The 12,238-nt window shown below is 38.2% G+C and overlaps 1 protein-coding gene across 1 annotated transcript in view; it reads right to left on the reverse strand.

Moving 5' to 3' along the window:
• Positions 1–328: 328 nt before the first annotated feature.
• Positions 329–12,238, reverse strand: part of LOC134231950 (uncharacterized) — a 58,260-nt gene continuing 46,350 nt past the window's right edge. The window contains 5 exon segments of the mRNA XM_062713900.1: positions 329–661; positions 852–1,343; positions 1,564–4,166; positions 4,168–7,571; positions 10,426–10,565. Of these exon segments, the coding sequence (XP_062569884.1) occupies positions 1,040–1,343; positions 1,564–4,166; positions 4,168–7,571; positions 10,426–10,565 (6,451 nt within the window). The 3' untranslated portion in view covers positions 329–661; positions 852–1,039.

Below are 12,238 nucleotides of genomic sequence, written 5' to 3' on the forward strand. Positions count from 1 at the left end.
GAATTTTCATATAAATGACATGATTTTCTTCAAAAATATTTTATAGGATACAGAGCTTAGAATGTACAAATCATAATCAACATTAATTGAACAAAGTTAACACAGATCCTTTTGACTAGATAAAGAGTTCAGTGGATATTTGGAAGGAATCATTAACATTGATCACAGATTTAAAAACAAATATTTTAATAAAACCTGCAACATCTCTCTTAACAGTGACTTTAATCTAACAACATCTAAAAAAACTTATCCAGTTAAAAACATTTTTTATAAGTTAAAAACAAATGTCTTAAAATCCTTCATTTTAATACTCAGTACCTTCTTATAAATAGATTCCTAGAGAACAGAATTTCTTAGAAACACAATATACAAACAACTAAAATGTTGAGTAATAATCTTATAAACACTTACAATTATCATTAAAACATTAATCACTATAATTTTTTTTCTCAGAACAATAATAATGGTCAATAGCACTTCTGAGCACCAATAGCACCATAATACACACAAATATCACAACATATTCCCCATCAATAGGATTATAAACATTAGTTTATATAGATCCAAACCAGTGAATCAAGAAATCAGAAGAAAAGGAAGGTCTGTTTGCATCAGTATCTTTTCACTGTTTCACTTTGTTTGATTCATCATCCACCAAGACCTGAAAGGTAAGATTTCATTCTAATTAAAAACGTAAAATCCCAGTACTATATCGCACAGGTATTAAAAATTTAATGTTTATAATCATGCATTGTCACTTTTCAATCCAAAATTAAAAAAAAACTTGAGCATACAAAAGATAATGAAATTAATGAATACATGTACTACAATTTTTTAGCAAAAAAAAGTACCTTTCAATGCAAAAGATTCATCAATTCATCAACATTGAAAATCAGCTCGGCCATAAAATCCAACAGAAGAAATAGATCAGTTGAACAAAGTACAATGAAATCACAACAAAATGAAACTATACGATAAGTCTTTGGCACCAACATAAAATATCACAGATAAGCAGTTCATCCATTGTTTCCTGAGCATGTCACCTTCGAGTCGTGTGTCGTCGTTTTAGCTTGGCTTTAATATCCGAGGATTGGATTGGTCGAATTCTGTTTGGGTCGATTCCGTGATAAGTTCCGACGTCCGATATCATTGAGCCTGGAGACAATGGTCTGTGACGTGAAGTCAGGTCGCTGACTTCTTTCTCGTAAAGTTCGTAACTTCCACACAATGTGCCTGATATGCTGCGTTGACTGGCGTCCAGCAGGTCTGACGCATAGTCATTGTAGGAAGAATAAGGACGCCTGGGTAAGGAACTCGGACGATCAGCACTCACATGAGCCTCCCTGAAAAAGACAGTGTTTATATAGTATAACTCACTCTTTACGAAGTAGAAAGAAGCTTTCATGGAATTAAATGATCAGACTTCTATCTAAAAGTAAAAAGAAGCATACACTTAATAAAAAAACATCTAATTTTTTTTTTTTGAAAAGAAATCATTAGAATAAACATTCATGCCGACATTAAGCAACAATTATAGGAAGAAAATAATATTTTGGATTTTACCTGGATGGTTTTTTGCTGTAAGAGTCCAGTATGTGTTGAGCTCTCTGGATCTCTGTCCTGTTCTGTAGACGAATCTGCTCTATCTCATGTAACAGCTGTCGACTCTCACTGCCCGTGTAGTAGTTCCTCGACTCAAGTTGATGCTCCAGCGAATGGTCCATCACAGGTCGGAATCTTGGCTCGGGAGAAATGGACCCAGTGGACAGCTGGGTAGGGGAGTGCAGAGTATTACTGGGAGGTCTGGGGTCGGAGGAAACACTTCTGGGGGAATCCCGGTCCCTGGGGCGAGGAGGGACAAGGTAGGTGCTATAGCCGTAGTCCACAGAAGAGGGCAGCTCGTCTGACACAGAGAAAGCTATCTTAGGTGAGTAGTTGAGTTGTCGGTTGTGGTAAGAAGTTCTGGGAGAGTAGGTGGACTCACGGGGTGAGTACATTGAGTAGCTGTCATAAATGTGGGATTCTGAGTCAAAGATTCGGTCTTGAGTACTTGCGGATCGTGGTGAGAGGTAGTCGTGGTGAAGTCTTGGGCTGGGATGTGAGGTTGTCCTGTGGTGCAGAGCTGGTGAACTTGACCTACTTATCCTGTCCAGGAAGTTAGGGTCCTCTGTGTGTTTGACAAGCTCTTTCCGGAGATGGACTAAATGATCACAGTGTTGTTTTGGAGTCATATACTGAGACGAGGAATGGACAGATGAAGTAGGACTTACACTCCTGCTGGATCCTTTCTCTGGCAGTGACTCCTGAAAGGAATTGTTCAAATTATGTAGGGTTTGTGATCTTTCATAGTTCTGAAGTTCTAGCATTCTTTCGACTTTGAAGGCCTCTATTTCAGCATTCCTCCTCATCCTCAGGAAATCTCGGTTCCTTCCCTTAGTCCTACCTCTACCAGTTCCCTGGTTCCTCTGCATTTTCTCTCGACAGATTTCAATGTCTGTTTTGGACTGCTGTAGCTCATTTCTGTACATGGTCAGGTGTTCTCTTGTGATGTTTGGATGGCGTATTGTACTCACTCTCTCTTCATCACTGTCCCAATGTTCCTCTAAGGACTTTAAAATAAGGTCAGTTTGACCTATGCAGTAGTTCAGTTTAGCTTCCAATAGTTCTACAGTAAAGCTGGCAGGGAGGTAGTTGAGGGAGAGCATTTCAATAATCTGGACTCTCTCTTTATGAAGCTTATCAAGTTTCTGCTTTATTTGATTATTGCTGAGGTTAGTAATTGGCTGTGAATCAGGCTCTCCAGTGATAGCACTCAGATCAAGCTTTAAACTTGGTCCTCCATTCTCATGAATCTCCCTCTGCACATTCTCAGTCAAGTCAGCATTTCCATTCATCATTACATGACTTTCTGCCTCTCTACTCAGATGCTGTAACCTTGATCTGAGTGGAATACTGATGTCCTGTGACGGTATCTCTGTTTCTATGGCTGTTGGTGAGGTAGGTGGAGTTATACATCCCTCATCATCACTGAGAACATCCTCCACCATCTCTGCTTTTTCTTCATTTGAAATAGCACCATTTTGATTACCTTTCTTTGTTTGAACATCTATACTCTCTTTGGCCACCTTATCTGCTTTTTCATTTCTAGTTAGAGTAGGGGACTGCAGATTCATACGCGGGAAGCTTTGTTGTCTGTTCGCTTCTTCTGCAACAAATTCTTCATGAACTCCTTGAGGGCCTCCTTCTTTCCTTAGTTTATCTGTCATTCTCTTTCTATTCTGTGTTGCTGTTCTAAACTTCTCCATCATCTTCTCATGCTCCTCCTTCAGTTTTTCCATCTCGCTGTTGCTTGCACTCAGGTTAGGATAGTTATACTCAGTCTCCAGATTATATTCCTTTTCAACAAGAATGGTTTCTGTTACCTCAGCATCTGCTTTCTTTTGCATTGAGTCTTTGTTTTGATTTTTGGGGGCCGGTTTCCTAGAGTCCTGTTTTACAGGTGATGGCTCTCTGCTTAGTCTATCAAAATAGTCCACAGTATCTCTAACATTTCCAATGCTTTCTGTATTGATATTTCCATCCACCTCTGATAGGTCTGGAAGGACCTCAGTTGTCTCCACTTCAGATAAAGTAAGAGTAGGAAAGCTGATGTCAGTTTGAGTGGCGGAGGTCTCCAGGTTCTGAAGGGAGGTAGAGGTTTGTGTTGTGTCATCTCTGTGTGCAGACACTGAATCTACAGATCCATACTGATACTCTCCAGGCAACCTCTGCTGAAGATTCTGTAGTCTTGCATTGTTTTCTATAACAATGGAGGACAAGTTCTGCCAGTTTTCTGTGTCCTCTGTCAGGTGTAATTCAGTTGGCCTTCCTCTTGGCAACTCTTCTGTGCTCTTTGCTCTGAATGGAGAATCTAATCCAGGAAGAACTCGACTATCTTTAGCATGAGTTGGCAAGATGGTTTCATTTGTCTGAGTTCCAAACTCAACCTGAGACACTAGTTCACCATTTCTTTCCTCCTCCTTAGGCCTCATGGTGGAATTGTAGCTAGTATGCTGATGAATGTCATCTGGATGTGCATGGCGATTTGGGAATCGGGAGTACTGCATGTCATCTGGCAGCTCTGTCAGTGAGAAGTCACTGTCGCCAATCTCGGCTGATGTGCTGTCTTCTGACATCAGATGTATTTTGGGACTCCCTCTCACTTGTCTCCACACAGGGTGGGAAGATACCCTCATTGTTACTAGAATCGTCAGCCACCTCTATCTTGGAGTGAACTTCTAACAGACTGGTAGACCTTGACCTATGGATTTTTTGCTGACTCAGGCCTTGTTTTGGTAAATTATCTGATGACATGGAGCGAGTGGGAATAGGAAGGACACTTTCATCAATTCCAAATTTATGTCGAAGTGGTCTGTCATCATCTTCATTGTCTGTATAGCTCCTTGGCCTTTGCTCCCAATTTTCCATCCCATCAATGGCATCTTCATCATGTATAACAGTGTCCCTGTTTGAGCTTCTGCCATCTTCATCACTCTCATCACCCCTGTCTTCTAACACTTCAGTGCTGCTTAAGATGTTGTACTCTGGCTGCTTGGATGTGAAAGACTTCAGTTGCTCCATGCTGTCTTTGCTGTGTGATTGACCCATAAAAACAAATACAATGCTATCATTAGAGCTGTTGGCAGTGTCATCCTTGGCTTCTTCATACTGATCCATGCAGGCTTCTGACATGGATCTTCTGATCTCTTCACGGTCATCTGTTAGAACATCTGACATGGAAGGAGACTTTTCTTTGATCATGTTGTACTTGTATTTAGATTTTTGTTCGGCTTCAACAGTTTCTTCCTCTTGAGGTTCATCATAGTCATCAATAAGGATCTCTCCTGGTGACAGAGATCTCTCACTGTTTGATTCACATCTCACATCAGAATCTGACTCCTCTGATGAGGATGTCACCTCAATAGGAAGATTTGATCTTTGTTGGAATTTCTTTTGCATCATGTCACTAACTTCCTTGTCAGAGCTTTCCTTTTTAGAGTCATCTTCAGATTTTCCTAGATCACAAGTATCACTGTCATCAAACACATTTCCAGAGTCCTTAAGAGGTGATTTTCTTACACTTTTGTTCTCAATTTCCAGTGCCTTTGTATTTAGAATCTCTGCTGGAATCTGTGGAGTTTCAATCTCACTTGTCCTGACCTCAATGGGTCCAAGATGTCCTCCTCCAACTCTCAATATCTTGTCAGACTCGTAAAGACGACTACCTCTGGGAGACACAGTGGCTGAATCTCCATCTGTGTGGTAATCAGAACTGATAGCAGAGTCACTCAGACTTCTCACTCGCCGCTGGAGATTTGCCAACTTCTGCTGGATTTCTCTCTTCATTTCTCTGTGAAGACTATCATCATCTTTCGTCTGCTTCTTGAGAATGGCCTTTGGTTCCTGAGAATCTGCATCAACAGAAATTGCTTGCATATTCTTCAGGTTTGTTGGCACCAGCAACTTTTCAGTTGCCTCTTCAGTCTTTTGAGGCTCCTCGGATGTCTCAGCTATCTCTGTCTTACTAAATCGAGGTGACTGTTGAGGGGTTGTGTAAGATGAACTAGAACTGGAGTGCACCTCATCACAGATATCCTCCACATAGTACTTTCTGGTAGGATCATATTCATCAGAATGCTCAGCATCTTCTGTGGTTGAATTAATGGGATTTTCGATTAAATCCCTGAGGACATCCATTGCACTTGAGCCCTGTATCACATTGGAAGCAACTTCTGAGGAAGGTGAGGTGACTGTGCACTGTGATCTACTCAGCCTCTTCATTGCAGGACTAACTGTTTGTAAACCTTGTTCTGTTGGACTAATGTTGTCTATGTTTTCTTCGTTAAAATGCAGAACTGTTTGCTCACCAACTCTACTGTATCTGTTTGGTTGTTGTGCATCATCTGTTATCTTTGCCCTTGGTGTGCTTTTATTTGATGACCTATCTCCAGGGAGGTAATCCAAATCGTCTGCTGAGTCAGACATAAATGATGTGTTTCCTCTCCTTCCATCACCAATCATTGTTCCGTAATCAGAAGTAGTATCAGACTCTATAGGAGAGGTTAAGGACTTCACTCCTCTAGGGTCTTCTGAAACCTGAACATTAAGAGGAGGTCTCCTCTCTTCCACATAGCTGTTTCCATACTCATTTTGAATTTGATTTTCCACATGGTGTCCATCAGCATTTGACACAGTAGAGGATCCCTGAAAGTTTCTCTCAGATACAATAACATGAGTGGGAGATTCAGTATCAGATCGACTGAACACGACTCTTTCATGGTTCACTGACTCGTCACGATTTTCTACTCTGTGAGTATCTGTATTTGTCACATTTATATTGATAGTTTCTGGGATTGTGGTTGACAGTGTTGGTGAATTCAAGCCATAAGTTTTATACTCCACCTTGTTCACATTATAGAACACATTGGTCTCCTCTTCCTTCACAGTCACCTCATATCTGACCGGAGACTGGATAGGAACAGCCCTGCCGCTTGGAGGACTCTCCAGAATAAAGCTCCCGTGATCGAAAAACCTGTCTGAAGAAGACGGAGACTGCGGTGATACCGTCTCTGTCTCTAATGAGTAACAATTGTCCTCCTCTGACGAAACATCCGAATCCAGTGCAGCGCTGTTTTCAGAAGGAGGACAATTAGGATCCACTGTCTCTGTGGACCACACGTCAGCACAGGTCATCTCTAACTTGGATGACTTGTGTTTCCTGGGAGTTCTCCGTCCAGTGGGTGTATTGAGTCCCCCTGATGCTCTGGCCTTCCTGGGAGAGGAAGAACTTTTATCGGAACTCCATACACTGACTGGGGAGGTAATGAGGTGGTGGATCCCAGGTCTTGGGGAGCGGAGTGAGGAATGGAGAGAAGACATGGGAGACATTAATGGACTATCAACAGAGGATAGATCTGTCTGCTGCTCACTGTCTCTAGTCTCCGAGGCAGTTCTTGACCCTGGTTTACCAACAGATCCATAAGAAGAATCCACAGAGTTCATGTCTGTCCTAAGTTTCTGTGGACGATGGGCAGGACCATCAACTGGTCTCTGACTAGTCATCATATTTGTATCACTGCTCTCTCCTGGAATATTTTGTTCCTGATCATCTATTTCCCTCAACACAGAACAGTACTTTTCCACTTCAGAATTCAGACTGCTCACTGAACCACTTTTCGGAAGAGTTTTATCTGAATCAATATTTTCTAGATCCACAGAGTGATTGACATTGGAACACTTTTTGAAATTTCCATGTTCGCCATCTTTTGTAGCCTCTTCATCAGATAAGCCTACTGCTGTTGCATCATAGGAAATTTCTTCATCCGATTTTGATTGGTCGGGCTGACTTAGCTCCTCCTCTTTGCTAATTAATGCAGTATCTGAGTTGTGGCTCTCACTCTCTGTAGTAAGCTGATATTCCTCTGAGCTTTGACAATACGGACACTTCCCAGATTTCTTGTATGGCTTGAGTTGTGCCCTTCTTCTTCTACGGGATCCTGAAGTTGGTCTGGAGCAGGATTTTGACTGGGAACCTGAAAAACATAACAAATTACTGTTATTTGTTTCATTTTTTAAAACTTACATTGTTATTTGTCTGACACAGAGATTTTAACTTTACTGGAAAGTTACCAATTTTTTCAAACATTAAAGAAATTCTCTTTTTGATATTTGCAGACTTTCCTATGAGCATTCAATGTAAAGTGCTTAAACTTGTGCTTACATAATAATGAACCAATAACAAAATAATTCCATTGTAATAAAAAAACCTAAATCTAATTTGATTTAAAATCATGACACTGTAACTTTTCAGGTCTCTTATAATCTTTATTTAGCCTTTCTTAAAAGCCAATTATTTGGTATCCCCTTAAAGACACTCCAAGGTAGCCCCTTAAAAAGAACCTGACCTAATCTAAATCCTTATAAAGATGTTAAGCCTTTTATTACACAACATTCTAATTAAAATGTGGGACATTACACTGACCTGCATATATATATATATATTAAAACCTATCCGTTTCCTTCACTTAAGCGTTTAGCGGACCTGGCAATTAAACAAAATTTTTCATTCCGTTAAGGGTCTCCCTTTAATTTCACTTCTTACTTTTGTTTACACTGGCCGTTCAGGTAAATACTTTGTGAATGTGTACTATTAATCTCTCAAAATGTATCATACCCCCGACACATCAAACAAGATCAGGGTTTCAATTTTAATGCTTTTTTTTTATTTTAATCATTTAATTTCTTCCACTGCGTGAATAAATTTAATCCTCATTTTTAACAATGACATTTTGATTATAATGCTGTCGATAATTTATTTTCCATGTTTCGAATTGAATATCCGTGAAATGTGCTATCGTAAAATGGACACTCTGTTACCAGTTGTAGGTAGGACACCCATGCCATCACCCCCAAGAATTCCCTATAAATCTATATCTCTTATCAATTAAAGCACCCAGTGTCTACAATACAAAAGAGGAATTAAAACTCCCACATCTACGCTGCCTCAATCAAGCGCCAGAAAAATATAAAATCAACAAAAGCTTCACAAGAATTTTAAATCAATCGAGTTCAGAAAGCTAGTTTATAGCTATCTCTAGTTAGATAAGTTCCTCAGGACAGAATTTGGTCTTTTTTTTCTTTTCCTGGCATAGGAAGCTATTCAAAGTGGGGAGTTTATATTGCTGATTATGGTGTATCTATGGCCTAGATCAGCATTTATTTACCCAACATTCAAAACAGAATTAGCACTTGTCCATTTCTTATGGTATGTAAGCAGTCAACACATGTTTGCAAACAATTCAAAATCTTGTAGGACTTTGACAATACGAATATTTGGAAGAGATTGTTTGACAGGTCAATTAAGGAAATCGTGCGAAGCTTCAATTGTGCTCAATTGTTTGAATTCTCTGTCAATATAACCAGCTCTTAAAAGTCCTTGTGACGTTTACCTGCGAACACTTTCATAACCTTTTCAAATTTGCCAGGAAAAAGACACAAAAATGATATAATGGGGAAAGGGGTTCAAATATATGAACCTAGCTGCCATTTCAACAATAACATTACAAATCGGCTATTATCTGAAATATGAGGTTAATATGGAATTCCAACTGCCACAAGTTTTACTGTAAAATGAAAACAATGGCTGAAACTTTAATATGAGTACGTCACATTTGCAATATTGATTTTCCACTTTTAAATCTTTGATCTCCAATTACAGATCAACCGGTATTTTTCAACAAGCCAGACTTCTTATGACATTTAACAGTGTTTGTCATTATCCAATTTTATTTCCAAATCAAAAATAATCTTCAAATGTTGAACAAAAAAACAAAGATTTAAACAGTGTAAAATTAAAATGCAAAAAGTTTTTCAAATACCTGACCAGGTCAAATATAAAATCCAACAAAGTTATTCCTCAGTGAATGAAAACCATTCTAATGCACCGACGGAATGGGACGGAACTTTTAAAGCCAAGAAAATCTTACTGGCATCAAGCCATGGTTAAACTTCTTATACCCACTATACCGTATTGATGTTTGAAACAGTATGACACTGAGCTTTTTTAACTCAAGGATGTTATGAATGAGGGACCATGCATATTGATTGTGTGAGCCGATGGAACAATTAAAGGCAGGCGCACATCAATAATACAAAACTAGCTTATAGGACTTCAGTGCATACAGTTTTGCCTAGTTAAACTTCTTCCCAATTTTATCCCAGTAATGTTTAAATAGATGATGACTGCATATTTAAAAACTTGTATGAAATACACAAGAAAAAAAAAAAAAAGAAAATCTGCAAAATTACACTGAAAACTGTCCAAAAAGTATGAAACTTGTACACATTTATTCAGCAGATGCAAGAAAGGAGTTTCTTTATATTTATAACATCAGTGATGCAGTCTGAATCACAAGCATCAATATACAGAGATTGGAGAGAAAAAGCAGAATTATACACTTAATCTACTTAAAGAAACTTTCAGATAATTAGCTCTCCTGTCCAATATCTTATCAATCAAAGACTAAACAGCACCTTGACTGATAAAGTGAAGGGAATGGCCATCACGCAAATCAAAACATACATTATTTCCATCCTCAGTAAAATGCCTATCTTTAGCTTCAAAAAAAAAAAAAAATTAAAAAAAAAATGTTTGTTTGATGAATAAATAATCTATATTCATTTGCTTTCTCTACAGTAATCATAACAATTCTGCAACTTTCAAGCTGATATTTGCAATAATGTATCGCCATATATCCATTTTCTGTTACCATTTTTGCAGAAAAAGACAAATTAAAAAAAGTCAGAAAGGGCTACATTATTGCAGCTGGATCTTCGAATACCACTCTCCCTTCCCTTCTACTTATCTAGTCTCTAACTGTGTCTCACCTGTGGCTTCAGCACTTTCGGTGAGGGGATCGGTGCCGTCTGACTCCCCGCTCTCTAAGCGACCATTCCTCTGGATCATGGCGCGCTGCCTGACAGCCCTCCTGGCAGATGATAGTTGGGGGGACACCTGGTACCCTCCCCTGGAAGAAAAAAAATAAACCTTCTCTGTACGACTGTTTTAGCCTGTCTTTCCCTGAATGGAACCTTAGCATTTACATGGAGATTTACACAACTCCTGTCTTTTTCTGCAGTGAATAAGGAATTAATATATCTCCCCAGGGGTATCCATGTATATACTTATCTTATGTCTAAATAAATCTTCTTTGAAAATAAAAATATCTTACACACTGGGCCATTTAATAATTACACCATAAGGACTTGAAAGCAATTTTGGAATTGGGTAATTTTTGTTAAGTTTTGGTGACAAATAAGGGTACAAGTCATTACATGTGTGTTACAGTATATAAATACAATATACCTGTGGTAGTACTTTAATTGGTACAAAGAATTAAGATTTAAAAGGAAATGCTGGTGGTTCAAAAGTGAAATTAAGTGCATTTAATCTTAGTTTGGATAATTGCATGATCAGCTTTTTGTATATGCAAAATACATTTCAAAATTTCTCTGAAACAACAGATTCTTTTTTTCTTTAAATACTGAATCTATACTTGCTTCAATAAAAAATCAAATATCAAGGTGCTCAGAAAATGTTTACTTGCTCACTCATAATCTCTGTGGTATATGAATTTATAACCTAATTAGCCCATCAAAACAAGATACATCTTCAAATATTCATCACACAATTTTTTGAGGGGGATGAAACAATAAATATTTTATGATGTATTGTTGAAGAATCGATACCCAATCAATAAATCTAACCCATGATTCTCACGCTTTAGATTCTCGGAGTGCCAATCTTTAGATTCTCCGAGTGCCGATCATAATATCTGAATGGTCCTCCTGGGCTATTCTGACATCTGTCATTAACAGATCAAACAAATTCCGAGACAACAGAAACAAACTCTTTAATAAAACTCCATCTAATGTCTCCCCTATCTTGCCAAAAAATCTCCGTTTCATTACAAATGTAGATATTTAAAATCTCCCCAAGCCCAGACCTGCATGAAATTAAATTCTTAGGAGGTCACTTTTAAAATGCTCAATTTTAATCAATGTTAATCGTGTTTTTTTTATCAATCTAATTTGAATAAATAAATATTTTTTCAATATTCCCCAAAAACCCCACAAATTCAAACAGCGGTGCATTTCAACTTTTTTTAATGAAATAAATAAATGTAGTAACAAAAACCTGTCAAGTAATTTTTTAAATTCTAGTAAACAAAGGTGTGAATGAAAAGGAATCACTATCAATGAAGTTCAACTTTTTTTGGTAGCTCCTTCTATCAAACCAATCAGATCTGCTGTGCAATAAAACCCCTGACAGAATCTGATAATGAATCTCGGTACATAAAAGGAATTCAGTGAGCTCACTGGGGAATGCCTATAAACACCTCCTAAATAAAGATGTTGACAAATACTTCACCTCAGGTGTCAGTGATTACCTGCTAAATTGAATTGTATTGGGAAAAAGTCACTGATATCCCATGCACGGTAGCATTTAAAGATCTGACTGTGAATATCTCTAGTGCATAATAAAATGAATTCTTAATGCTGACTGTGTGCAAGAACATTAAAGAAAAATTTTATCATGTAATCTTTCTTTCCCGAGATGTCACTTTGTTGAAGTTCCTAGCAACATGTACATCTGATACCCCAAACCAGTCCATGCAATATATTAAGAACAGAAGAAAGA

Source organism: Saccostrea cucullata, unplaced genomic scaffold, assembly GCF_032062105.1.
Source record: "Saccostrea cucullata isolate Sc308-1 unplaced genomic scaffold, CSIRO_AGI_Scuc_v1 ctg323, whole genome shotgun sequence".
NCBI lineage: Eukaryota > Metazoa > Mollusca > Bivalvia > Ostreida > Ostreidae > Saccostrea > Saccostrea cuccullata.